The sequence below is a fragment of the Salmo salar genome, chromosome 07 (assembly GCF_965601325.2).
Source record: "Salmo salar chromosome 07, fSalSal1, whole genome shotgun sequence".
Taxonomy (NCBI): Eukaryota; Metazoa; Chordata; class Actinopteri; order Salmoniformes; family Salmonidae; genus Salmo; species Salmo salar.
The window spans coordinates 32,685,265-32,698,490 of record NC_138297.1 but is presented as its reverse complement, the minus strand read 5'-3'; the positions used below and the strand labels follow the sequence as shown (position 1 = coordinate 32,698,490).

General features: G+C 42.0%; 1 protein-coding gene across 9 annotated transcripts in view; it reads right to left on the bottom strand.

Moving 5' to 3' along the window:
- Nucleotides 1–13,226, bottom strand: part of si:ch211-200p22.4 (phosphatidylinositol-binding clathrin assembly protein) — a 61,704-nt gene that overhangs the window by 30,305 nt on the left and 18,173 nt on the right. For all 9 annotated transcript variants that reach the window (XM_014207405.3, XM_014207414.3, XM_014207411.3 and 6 more), the window contains exon 2: nt 1,214–1,356. In XM_014207405.3, coding sequence (XP_014062880.1) covers nt 1,214–1,356 — 143 coding nt within the window. The remainder of the gene's footprint in view (nt 1–1,213; nt 1,357–13,226) is intronic.

The following is a 13,226-nucleotide window of genomic DNA, read 5'->3' as shown; positions in this document are numbered from 1 at the left end:
AAGTTGAAGCCAGCATTCGATGTTGTCTTGCTCATAATAACCGCATACGGCTAGCAACAGACTAGTACAACCCCCTTCAATTGAAACGGCAGGAAACAAACAAAAGCAGCTGCTTCTCTCAAACTGATCAGAAATGAAAATCACAGAATAATTATATTAGAGCGGTAGAACTTCTAAATCAGCTACCATAACATCAAATGACTTTTCAAGGAACAAAAAGCCCAGAGAAAATGACAGATTTTTAAACGTAGGTTATTTCATGACTGAATTTTGTATCACAAATACTCAACCAAGACTAACTTTTTAAATACCTGGTTTGCATACCCATTCTTGCCTTAGCATTTACTGGAAGATATCATAACGTCCTACTGCTTTCCATACCCCTACCACTGCCAGTCTTCGGTAAACTGCTCCACGCAACAACCAGCTGTTTGGTGGGGGCCTTTGACGGGGATGATCAAGTGGCCCAGAGGGTTTCCAAAAAACTCGCCAGGCCAGAGGGCAGTCCTGCACGTCGAGCATCACTCAACGCAAAGCTTGATTTCTGAGTCACGCTCATGACATGCGGCACTTTAGGGTGGCAACCTGTCTCAATCAATGAGAGAAGACTTGAAATAGAAAAGATGGCGGCGTACACATTGCTGGATCACTTGGAGTAAAACATTTAATTTAATAACAGCATTTACTAAATTCAAACAAACCACCTGGTGGGAAACCCCACTCATTGCTCACCGAACGGTCTTCGCACACCGCTCCACCAAATCTTTTAAAATAAACAGGCTCAGCACTCACACAATCAACGACACTCCAAATTCACTCCTTTAATTTTGTTTAAACAGAAAATAGAATTGAACAAACACCATCTACTTTTGTGAATATGTACCATTTGGTTTTGAAGCAGGCTGCATATCAGACAAGAAGCTTGTCCTAGGCTATTTAACAAGGGCCTACCTGATGATATGCAGCCACTGTGTTAAAAAAAATGTTATTTTTCTATTGATGACTGTGGCTCTGTTGTGCTCACATTTTACAGTTGATAGTATTTAAATTTGTAGCAGTGCCAAATTTGTCTATCATTTACAATAGCCTAGGCCTATATGCTCTGTACTAGCCACATGCTCTAAACGCTAGGCTACATGCCTGTGTGTGTGTGTGTGTGTGTGTGTGTGTGTGTGTGTGTGTGTGTGTGTGTGTGTGTGTGTGCTCCACTCACCTCATTGCCATACATCATGAGGTGGTGTGTAGTGATGAGGGCTTTGAAAACCACCACCCAGCTACTATTGGCTGTTCTCTCAAACAGTGTGTCTGCCAGCTGGGGGACAGAGACGTTCATCTCATTGGTGCAGTGGATCAGGTCTGAAACACACACACACACACACACACACACACACACACACACACACACACACACACACACACACAAGAGAGAGAGGCGGTTAGACACAGTATAGGGACACAGACAGACACACGTCCTTTTCATCTCAGATCTGGAGGGAGAAAGAGAGAGTTAGACACAGACAGAAAGGCACACAAACAGTATAAGATACTGTACAGACAGACAGAGCTGGTGAGATCAGGGACAGTATGCAGATTAGAAATCAAGGACAAACACACTCTCACGCACAGTGGCGTGACCGTGAAACTGTATGAAAGGTAAAGGAGGTAATAGGGGATTTCAGGACAAGGAACAAACACAAGCGTGTTGTCAGACACACGCCCACACAGCACAGTCCAGAGACATCAAACACATAGCCGATACTAGAAGAAATAGGACTGTGTAAATAGACAACATACAGTACAGTGGACAGTGGCTAAATATAAGCCTATGAGAAAATGTTTGATGTAGAGGTAGCCTGATCAATGAAACATCACTCTACATAAACAATATTAGAATATCAATGGAACGAAACCTTACAAAATGAGAACGAGTGGAATTCATAGAATGACACATTACAATTCTAAAAGCAGGGCCCTACAGTGCATCCATTTTAGTCACATATGGGAAAAAATATTTTGCTGTTTGACATATTTTTCTTTATTTAGGAACACCAGTGCGCATAGCAAAATTATGGAGTCTAGCTTTATTACCTCGTAGTTTTTGTGCACCCAAATTTCCTTGTGCGCGCCTAGATTTTCAACAACTTTTACTGCCACCAACTCATTCTGTGCATGTCATTAATGTGGATTTTATAATAAGCCTACATCCATTCTATTTCCTCCCTTCGCTCTCCACCTATCCCTTTCCACTGTTTTGTTCCACACTGTGGGACATTATGGGGTACACACAACTCACACACCTGGTTACTATTACTACGGATACGCCTTGTTAAATTATAGTAAGTCTGCCCCATTGGGTCTTGGACACAATCTTCATAATGTAGATCTGAGGTTTGTATTTAAGATGGTCGTCTATTACTAAACAGGATTAATCTTTAGGTAAAGTACTCACTAACCAGGTTTCAAATCGAACCATTTCCTGTGGCTGAATTACCTGCCGCATGGAAACCGGATATGGCGGTACAATTATATTAATGCCGACAGACAATTTGTTTGTCCGACATGGTGGGATCCTTGTGTTGGTAAAATTAACTATGCGAGAAATGGCGATGGTAGACCCCTTCCATTTTCTTACGTTGCAGCCTTATTCTAAATATTTTTTTCTTCTGAATCTATTTTAATCTACACACAGTTCCCCATGACAGAGCAAAAACAGGTTAGAATTTTTTGCTAAATAGTTACATAAATATTCAGACCCTTCACTCAGTACTTTGCTGAAACACCTTTGGCAGAATTACAGCCTTGAGTTTGACGCTACAATCTTGGCACACCTGTATTTGGGGAGTTTCTCCCATTCTTCTCCACAGATCCTCTCAAGCTCTGTCAGGTTGGATGGGGAGCGTTGCTGCACAGCTATTTTCAGGTCTCTCCAGAGATGTTCGATCTGGTTCAAGTCCGGGCTCTGGCTGGGCAACTCAAGGACATTCAGAGACTTGTCCCAAAGCCACTCCTGCGTCGTCTTGGCTGTGTGCTTAGGGTCTTTGTCCTGTTTGAAGGTGAACATGGTGAACCTTAGGACCTCAGAACTTTGCCAGAACCAGTCCCAGTCGCTAAAAACATCCCCACAGCATGATGCTACCACTACCATGCTTCACTGTAGGGATGGTTCCAGGTTTCCTACAGACGTGCCTCTTGGCATTCAGGCCAAAGAGTTCAAACTTGGTTTCATCAGACCAGAGAATCTTGTTTCTCATGGTCTGAGTGTCTTTAGGTGCCTTTTGGCAAACTCCAAGCGTGCTGTCATATTCCTTTAACTGAGGAGTGGCTTCCGTCTGGCCACTCTAAAATAAAGGCGTGATTGGTAGAGTGCTGCAGAGATGGTTGTCCTTCTGGAAGAATCTAACATCTCCACAGAGGAGCTCGGTCAGACTGAACATCGAGTTTCTTGGTCACCTCCCTGACCAACGCCCTTCTCCCCCGATTGCTCAGTTTGGCCGGGCAGCCAGCTCTAGGAAGAGTCTTGGTGGTTCCAAATTTCTTCCATTTAAGAATGATGGAGGCCACTGTGTTCTTGGGGACCTTCAATGCTGCAGAAATGTTTAGGTACCCTTCTCCAGATCTGTGCCTTGACACAATCCTGTCTTGGAGCTCTACGGACACTTCCTTCAACCTCATGGCTTGGTTTTTGCTCTGACATGCACTGTGGGACCTTATATAGACAGGTGTGCGCGCGCCTTTCCAAATCATGTCCAATCAATTGAAATGTATCACAGGTGGACTCTTACATCATTCTGCCCCTGAGCAAGGCAATGGCCATCTCAGTCTCCAGACTTGAACCCCATTGAAAACCTGTGGTTTGAATCGAGGGCAGGTCATAAGTGGTGACGATGGATATCAAGGATCTGTATGGAGATCCCGCCCAATGTGCTCTCCAATCTCATAAAACATTTAAGAAAAAAGATCAATTTCATTTTCTTTGCAAGGGGAGGGTGCTGGCGTATTGAAACCAGGGAATACAATAATGTTGACCCTCATCTTTTTATTACTTGTTAACCAAAATCTCTGAGCAATTGTATTAGTATAAAATGTGAATTAAATTTTTTGGAGCATACAACATAGCTCAATATTTGTTTTATTTTGCTCATCTTCATCACGGGATCCAATAATTCTGGACCACAACGTATGTGTAAACAGCATATTTCAAATGGAACCCTATTTGAGAGCGAGAGAGTGAGCGAGAGAAAGAGAATAGTGTGGCTGAAGTGTGAGAAGAGCGGGCCAGGCGGGCCAGTTTCCCCCCACTCTGCTCTCTCCTGCTCCCCCCAGTATTCAAGAGCTACTGTAAAAACCCACATGCCAGCTAGACTCAGTAGTGTTTGTGTGCGCATTCTGTGGGTCTCTACATATGGCAGCAATGTTTCTCACACACACACAGAATTACACACAGAATTACAGACATTCTAGAAGACCAAAGACATTCTAGAACAGAGGTTTCTAAACATTTCGGGTCTGGGGACCCCTTTTGTACCCTCTCAAAATCAGAACACAACTCAGACTTTAGAGTGCGATACAAATAGTATACAAGGAATTTTTCTATGGCTGCTGCAATGCATGGGCGGACTAACCAACTCTCGGGTCCGGTGAAAGAGCGTTTTAAAAAGGCCCCACTCTTCGCATCAGAGCGAAATTGTTGCAGCTTTAAGGCCAATTTCCTGCAACTACACCTTATCCCATTGGGCAGAGACAATTTTGCGGTTAAAGCTTAAATTACAGTGCAATTATGTTCAAAATAACATTTTTAGGGAATACAATAAGTATTGAGCTGAAAACTATCACTGGAGTACTGTGGATCCCTGTGAGCCTCCCAGGTGCTATTGTGTATCTAAGGGTATATTAGATTAATAATATTACATTGTATTAAATTGCACACATTAAACTTCTTTCACAGACCCCTTGGCCAAATTTGTTTAATCTGTTTCTGGCAATAAATAAACAAATATATAGAGCCAGTCAAAAGTTTGGACACACCTACTCATTCAAGGGATTTTCTTAATTGTTCTTTACTATTGTAGAATAGTGAAGACATCAAAACTATGAAATAACACATATGGAATCATATAGTAACCAAAACAGTGTTAAATATATTTTATATATTCGATTCTTCAAATAGACACCCTTTGAATTGATGACAGATTTGCACACTCTTGGCATTCTCTCAACCAGCTGCACCTGGAATGCTTTTCCAATAGTCTTGAACGAGTTCCCACATATGATGAGCACTTGTTGGCTGCTTTTCCTTCACTCTGCAGTGCAACGCAACCCAAACCATTGCAATTGGGTAAAGGTCAGGTGATTGTGGAGGCCAGGTCATCTGATGCAGCACTCCATCACTCTCCTCCTTGGTTAAATAGCCCTTACACAGCCTGGAGGTGTGTTGGGTCACTGTCCTGTTGAAAAACAAATGATAGTCCCACTAAGCGCAAACCAGATGGGATGGCGTATTGCTGCAGAATGCTGTGGTAGCCATGCTGGTTAAGTGCGCCTTGAATTCTAAATAAAATCATAGACAGTGTCACCAGCAAAGCACCCCACACCATAACATCTCCTCCTCCATGATTCAAGGTGGGAACCACACATGCGGAACCACACATTCACCCATACCGCGTCTCACAAAGACACAGCGGTTGGAACCAAAAATCTACAATTTGGACTCATCAGACCAAAAGGACAGATTTCCACAGGTCTAATGTCCATTGCTTGTGTTTCTTGGCCCAAGCAAGTCTTCTTCTTATTGGTGTCCTTTAGTGGTGGTTTCTTTGCAGCAATTCGACATGAAGACCTGATTCACACAGTCTCCTCTGAACAGTTGATGTTGAGATGTGTCTGTTACTTGAACTCTGTGAAGCATTTATTTGGGCTGCAGTTTGAGGTTGGTAACTCTAATGAACTTATCCTTTGTAGCAGAGGTAACTCCGGGTGTTCTTTTCCTGTGCCGGTCCTCATGAGAGCCAGTTTCATCATAGCGCTTGGTTTTTGCGACTGCACCTCAAGAAAATGTGTATCTTAAAATAATGGACTGTCATTTCTCTTTGCTTATTTGAACTGTTCTTGCCATAATATGGACATGGTCTTTTATCAAATAGGGCTATCTTCTGAATACCAAACCTAACTTGTCACAACAACTTATCGGCTCAAAGAAGGAAAGAAATTCCACAAATTCACTTTTAACAAGGCACACTTGTCTAGGCAAAGGGTGTCTACTTTGAAGAATCTCAAATAGAAAATATATTTTTGTTTAACACGTTTTTGGTTACTACATGATTCCATGTGTTATTTCATAGTTTTGATGACTTCCCCCATTATTCTACAATAAAGAAAATAGTGAAAATAAAGAAAACCCTGGAATGAGTAGGTGTCCAAACTTTTTACTGGTACTGTATATAAAAACAGATCTGGCAGCAGACCCCCCCCCCCCCCCCCCCGCAGTACCCCCGCAGACCCCAGTTTGAGAACACTAGAGAGATTCCACAACAGGGGAAATGCGGAGCGATGAACAGTGAGAGACAAAGGGAGTGTGTGTGTGTGTGTGTGTGTGTCTATACACAGCTGTATTGTTCCTTCCAGTATGGTTCAACAGGGCACCACAGGGCTGGCATGACCTTTTCCCTCTGGATAGCAGTGGTCAGTACACGTAATGGGCAGCTCCTGGTACAGGCCTGAACTTCAGGCTCTTACCTCATCTCTCTCTCACACACAGACACACACACACACACACACACACACACACACAGAGTAAAGGACAATACGCTGGGAGAGGGAGAGGCAAAGGACTGTGGTGTGAGAGAGTGCAAACAACTAGAGAGGAAGGATAGCTAGGCCAATCAATGGACATGAAGTCAGTCAAGTCAAGTGAATCCTCTTTCAAAGGAAACATTTGAAGTCTCCTTAAAGCCTCTACCTAACACTGTACATAATTTTTGTTTTTGCTCAAATCAACAATGAAGAACAGTCAGGGGACGAGGACAGGAAGCTGTTGAAGACTATTCAGATGCAGCCCTAGTGTGAGAGTTGAGTAGATGAAGATGTAAAGTAAATTGTAGCCCACGGTAGCTTGCGGTGCCTAAAACTAACATTTTTGTATACCAAACACTGTCAAGTAGATAAAAAAAAAATTTTAAGTCCAAATGTATTTTTTTCCTATCATATAAACACAATTTAAATAACTGATGAGCATCATTAAAATGTTTCTAAAACAAGAAATGTATTACTAAGAAATGTGGTATAATGCTCAATTTAATGACTCCAGGCATCACCTGTGCCTGTGAGAATCTCACTAGTAGAGGCCGGCTGTATTTTTGCTAGCAGTGGAAGCAAACTCAAACATTGAAATGCAACCTAGCTTGTGAAAACAATGTAAATAGCCCCCAAAAAAGGAATAAGTCTCACTTTAGTAGACTTAAGTAAATTAGACTTATGCCTGTGCGCATTGCTTCTAAAAAAATGTAACGTTTAGCACTTCACTCACAATGCTCAAAGCCCCCAAGACAGGGAGTGTTGCTGCGCAAGGTGGGATAGCTATAACGTAACGATTCAGATTTTTGTGCAATACCAAATATGAAACAAAATGTCAGAAATACTTTTTAAACAGCTACTGCGGCATTTATTTGGCTATAAATCACAACTTGCACTTGTGCCCATACTTGACTATTTTTATGAAATGCTCGCACTGTAGAGCCCAGAGTGTGACCACCCGCCAATGTGGCTGGTGAATTAGACATTCCTACCTGCCAAAGCCAAAATCTACCTGCATTTGGCAGGTAGCGGGTGTTCATTTTAGGACCTGGTGGCTAGCCTGACCTGTGGTCAGACCACTGTTTCCGCTGCAGTCATTTTGCTGTGGCACTGCGCTAATTCAAAATCATTGCCACCACGCCAAAAAAAGAAGGACCATGAAAACATGGCGCACTTTGAAGATGCTAGAACAGTCCATATTTACTTTAGCTCTGCAAAGAAAACATTCCTAATTTATTTATTTCTCAACTCCTAAATATGCATGAACTGCACCACTTTAAACCCAGTTTTTAGCAGTGGCATGGTTAAGCAGGTTACTGCTCTGCAATTCACCATGAGCGCATAGGGAAGAGTAGGGCTAAATGTAACACGGGTCAATTGTAGGGTAAATGCCACCCTACCTCAAAATAATTAGTGATGAGACACATTACATTTTTAATTGCGCAAGAGTAGTGGCAACCAGGGAAAGTGTTGAGGGGGACAAAGTGGTTTCTGTGAGAAGTACAGGCAGGAGGCGTGTTCCCCAGGGTGGTGGGTTACCCCAAAGTCACCCTAACAGGTAGGCCTACATTATTTTCACTGATTATGCAAGTTTTTTGGGACATAAAAGTCATCAATCTGTCCCTAACTACTTAAAAGATCACATTTGAGATCTGGCTAATGATTAGCCCAATAGGGTAAAAACATACAGACAACCCCATGCTTAAGCCTATTTATTTAGAGCCACTATGCTGCTGCATCAGTTGGGCTACAGGTGATAATGCTTATTGCTAATAGGATACAATAGCATTCCACCTGGTACCCTCCTTTCTCTCCCCCACCCTCCACTGCTAAACATTTCTCCAGAGGGTACACTGGGTCAGATGACTGAGGGAGTAAAGACAGACAGCGGGGCAGGTGGGAGAAAGGAGGGTACCAGGTGGAAGGCAGACTACATCTGGTCATCTAAGCCATCTAGTGGGAAGATCATAAAAAAAAATTTAAAAAAAATAAAAGAGGAGCACCTTGCATATCTTAATCTCCTGCTGCCTCTGCCTCAAACACACAGCGAAAAGAGGACTCCCCTGCAAGAATACACAAATCCCTCTACGAGAGAGATGGAGGGAAAGACAGATGGTTTAGAAATAGCTTGAGTCTTTAAAGATAATCCTCTCCCTTTTTATCTGCTTTTGTGTCTCCTCTGACTCTGTCTTTCCCTGTTTTAGATTACCCAGCGTTTCCGTTCTCATGACGACCCAGGCATGATCGAGTTAAAAACCACATCTGCGTGGAAGAGATTCTAGATTCCTCCACAACAATGGAATTTCTGTCTGTGTAGAAGGATGAAACATGGAAGAACATTGCATAATACCAAAACAATAATTTTGCTACCACAGGCGCTGGTGAAATGATCAATTGCTCATTGAAGCGAATCTATTTTCAGTTCTGATACATCAAGGGAGGGGAGGGTTGTGTGTGTGTGTGTGTGTGTGTGTGTGTGTGTGTGTGTGTGTGTGTGTGTGTGTGTGTGTGTGTGTGTGTGTGTGTGTGTGTGTGTGTGGAGCGAGCGAAAAGGAAACCAGAGCATGGAGCTGCTGAGAAAGAAGCCAAATCCATTCTGAACTGGAGCCACTACTGTTCTGTATGCCTTCCTAACAATCCAACTGAATCATGTATTCAAATCAAATTACGCCTATGCTGTGAATAAAGCTACATTTCTCCTATTGAATCGCTGCAGCAGGTTACAATTGCTGAAGACTTTAGGCCAAACCAAGAGATACCACTTCAGTCCAGGGGAGTAGGAGTATTCCCTATTGTCCTACCGTGGTTCTTCCTTTAAAAGTTGCGTTGTACTGCAGCACAGCTTGCGGGCTGCCTCAAAATTCTATGGCATGTTATTTAAGTGTCAGCCATTGTTGCCATTAGTGGTAGTTAGTGCTAGCTTGCCCACCAAAGGGCATCTTTGAGAAGCTAAGTTAAGCCTACAGTGCCATGTCATTTCTAAGAGTCAAAGGGAGCCTGGAATAGAACAGACTATCTGGGATTTGATGAATATTATGGTTTTTCTATTCCAAGAAAAACAAAAATGCATTTCTTACTGTAGCCGATGTACTTCAGGCCTAAGGGTTTCCATTCAGAAAATATGGCACTGGACAATGTGTTTCTATTCCAAGAAAAGGAAAATGCATTTGTTACTGTAGCGGTTTCAACGCTAATTATTTATTGGCATTAAGGCCTACTTAAATATTCAGTACATGAATCAATCACTCATTAATTTGTGCATGTCATCACAAGTCATCCATGTCTTTAAATAAAGTCAAGCATTGTAGTTCTATAACTAAATAACAAAAAGAAGCCTTGATTAATTTTACAATCACGTCTAAAGTGATTAAATTAAGGGTTTCAGTTAGGAAAATATGGTGCTGTACAACGTGACCGGTCGGGAGTAGGCCTAGGCTACTAAGTGAAGAGCAAAATAATCCTTACATTTCCACATAAAAATCTGATTGATTTATAAAGATGAGTCCCCATGCTCTGTCATTCAGTGATATATATACCCATAGTAATTCATTATGGATCCATCCAGATGTGGTTAGAAAAAAGCGCATTTGGTGGGCTATGCAAAAGTTATGGGAGAAGTGACATGCCTCACAAATATTGATTAATAGTGTACATTTAAAGTCCCTAAACTCGGCAAGAGTCTATTGTCCTGCTGATAGCCCAGCAAAGGTGGATGGCTTCTTGCCCATCAAGGACACATTGTTTGCAGAGTCCACAAACAGGAGGAGGTGGAGTTTCAGAGCTCACATGTATGCTTGGCATGGATTGTGACTCCATCTCGTTCCTCGCCCTCTTCAAAGCGTCAAACTCCGCCTGACTCTCAGCCAATACCACCTGGCTCTGGACCAATGCATCATCTGATTAATTTTACAAATCAGGGCTAAAGCGATTTAATTAAGGGTTTCAGAAAGGAAAATCTGGCGCTGTACAAGGGACTGGTCGAGAGTACTGTATGCTTAAGCTACTAAGTGACTGCAAGTGAAGAGTAAAATAATCCTAACATTTCCAAATAAAATTCGGATTGCTTTATCAAGACCAGTGCCCATGCGCTGTCATTCAGTGTTATTTATTCCCTATTGTCCTGCTGATTGTTGAAATAAACGTCGCCATTTTGAAAGAGTATTTTTATCATTATTTTATTAATGCAGGGTCGACAGACAAGTTCCTTACTTTTTCACCCTTCCACTTGATAAAGGTTCCAATTTAAGTTATTTTTAATCAATTAGTATATTTGAGCTTAACCACAATATGTTGTATTATTTGTTCTGTCTTTTATGGTGGATTAAACTGAAATTGCAACCCACTTTCTATGGCTTGTTTTAAAAAATATATATTTTAGAGATGATTTTGTTTTCAGATAACTGAAAGTGAGCGGTTGTAATCTGAATTAAGGGGAAAAGGACATTCTTGAACATGCGGTGAGACATTATTACTAATTTGTAAATAAAGCCAGTTTGTTATTTAGAATTATTTACTTTGATTTTAGAGGGAGAGAAACCAAAAGCCCACTGTGCCTATTTTTCAAAAATCGTCAGTCCACATGTCAAGTGTAATTTCCCCATTGTATTTAACAAAGTTCTCTCTTAACTCCAGGACCACCGGCAATTTTTTGTTATTGCCTGATGCAAGACTCTAGTGCAAGAGGAGAGAGACTGACTGAAAACGTCTCCATTAATTTAACGAAAATGTAGTCAATTTGTGCCACAGTTTAGACTACCGATAGATCAGCGTTCTAACGTTGTGATAGTGTGGTGCAATCACAGAATGTCAACATATACCACTAACGGTAGTGGCATAAGCTTGTAACCTTTAAAGGAAGAACCACTGTAAGATCAGTTTTCCCTTGTAGATTAATAAGGTTATATTGACAAGGGGGGACCTGATCCTAGAACAGGACTCATACTCAGACGCTTTATGAATACTGACTTCCTTACTGTAGAAGTCAGGTAAGGAGTCCCTAGAAGATACTGATCTAAGGTCAGTTTGGCCTCCCCTATCTCACCCTTTAGTCATTTGCTCTCAACCCCTCTCCCCTAAATAACCGCCACACTAGGGCTGGGCGATATGATTTTTATACCATCTTGATTTTTTTTTCAAACTTATGGGCAATTCACTATATATATATACATACACACACACACACACTACATATATATTACATACACACCTCAATTGTGTTCTCTAAATAAGCATTGTTGTACAATTAAGGTCAAATAGTGCCTTTGTAAAGTATTTAGATCCCTTAAGTTTTTCCACATTTTGTTGGGTTACAGCCTTATTCTTAAATTGATTAAATAGTTGTTTTCCTCCTTCATCAATCTACACACAAACCCAATGACTAAGCAAACAGGTTAAGAAATGTTTTGTAATTTATATTAAAAAAAGGGGATAAAGATCACATTTACATAAGTATTCAGACCCTTTACTCGGTACATCGCTGAAGCACCTTTGGCAGCGATTACAACCTTGAGTCTTCTTAATTATGATGCTACAAGCTTGGCACACCTGTATTTGGGGAGTTTCTCCTATTCAGTTGTGTCCCGAAGCCACTCCTGCATTGTCTTGGCTGTGTGCTTATGATCGTTGTCCTGTTGGAAGGTGAAACTTTGACCCCAGTTGGAGGCCCTGAGTGCTCCGGAGCAGGTTTTCATCAAAGATCTCTGTACTTCCATCTTCACCTTGATCCTGACTAGTGTCCCAGTCCCTGCTGCTGATTAACATCCAACAGCATACTGCCACCACACTTTACCGTAGGGATGGTGCCAGGTTTCCTCCAGACGTGACGCTTGGCATTCAGTCCAAAGAGTTCAATCTTGGTTTCATCAGAACAGAGAATCTTGTTTCTCATGGTCTGAGAGTCTTTAGTTGCCCTTTGATAAACTCCAAGCGGGATGCAATTTGCCTTTTACTGAGGAGTGTCTTCCATCTGCCAACTCTACCATAAAAGGCCTGAATGGGGGAGTGCTGCAGAGATGGGAGAACCTTCCAGAAGGACAACCATCTCCACAGAGGAACTCCGGAGCCCTGTCAGGGTGACCATCGGATTCTTGGTCACCTCCCTGACCAAGGCCCTCCTCCCCAGATTGCGCACTTGGCCGGGTGGCCAGCTCTAGGAAGAGAGTCTTGGAGGTTCCAAACTTCTTCTATTTAAGAAGGATGGTGGCCACTTTGTTCTTGGGGGCTTTCAATGCTGCAGACATTTTTTGGTACCCTTCCACAGATCTGTGCCTCAACACAATTCTGTCCAATTTTTATTCCATTTTTCTCGTAAAAAAGCGATAATATTCCGACCGGGAATCTGTGTTTTAGTACAAAGAGAGAGAAAATAAAAACATGGGGTCACCTCGTGCACGCCTCAGTCTCATTGTCCTCTGATAGACCACTTACCAAAGGCGCTA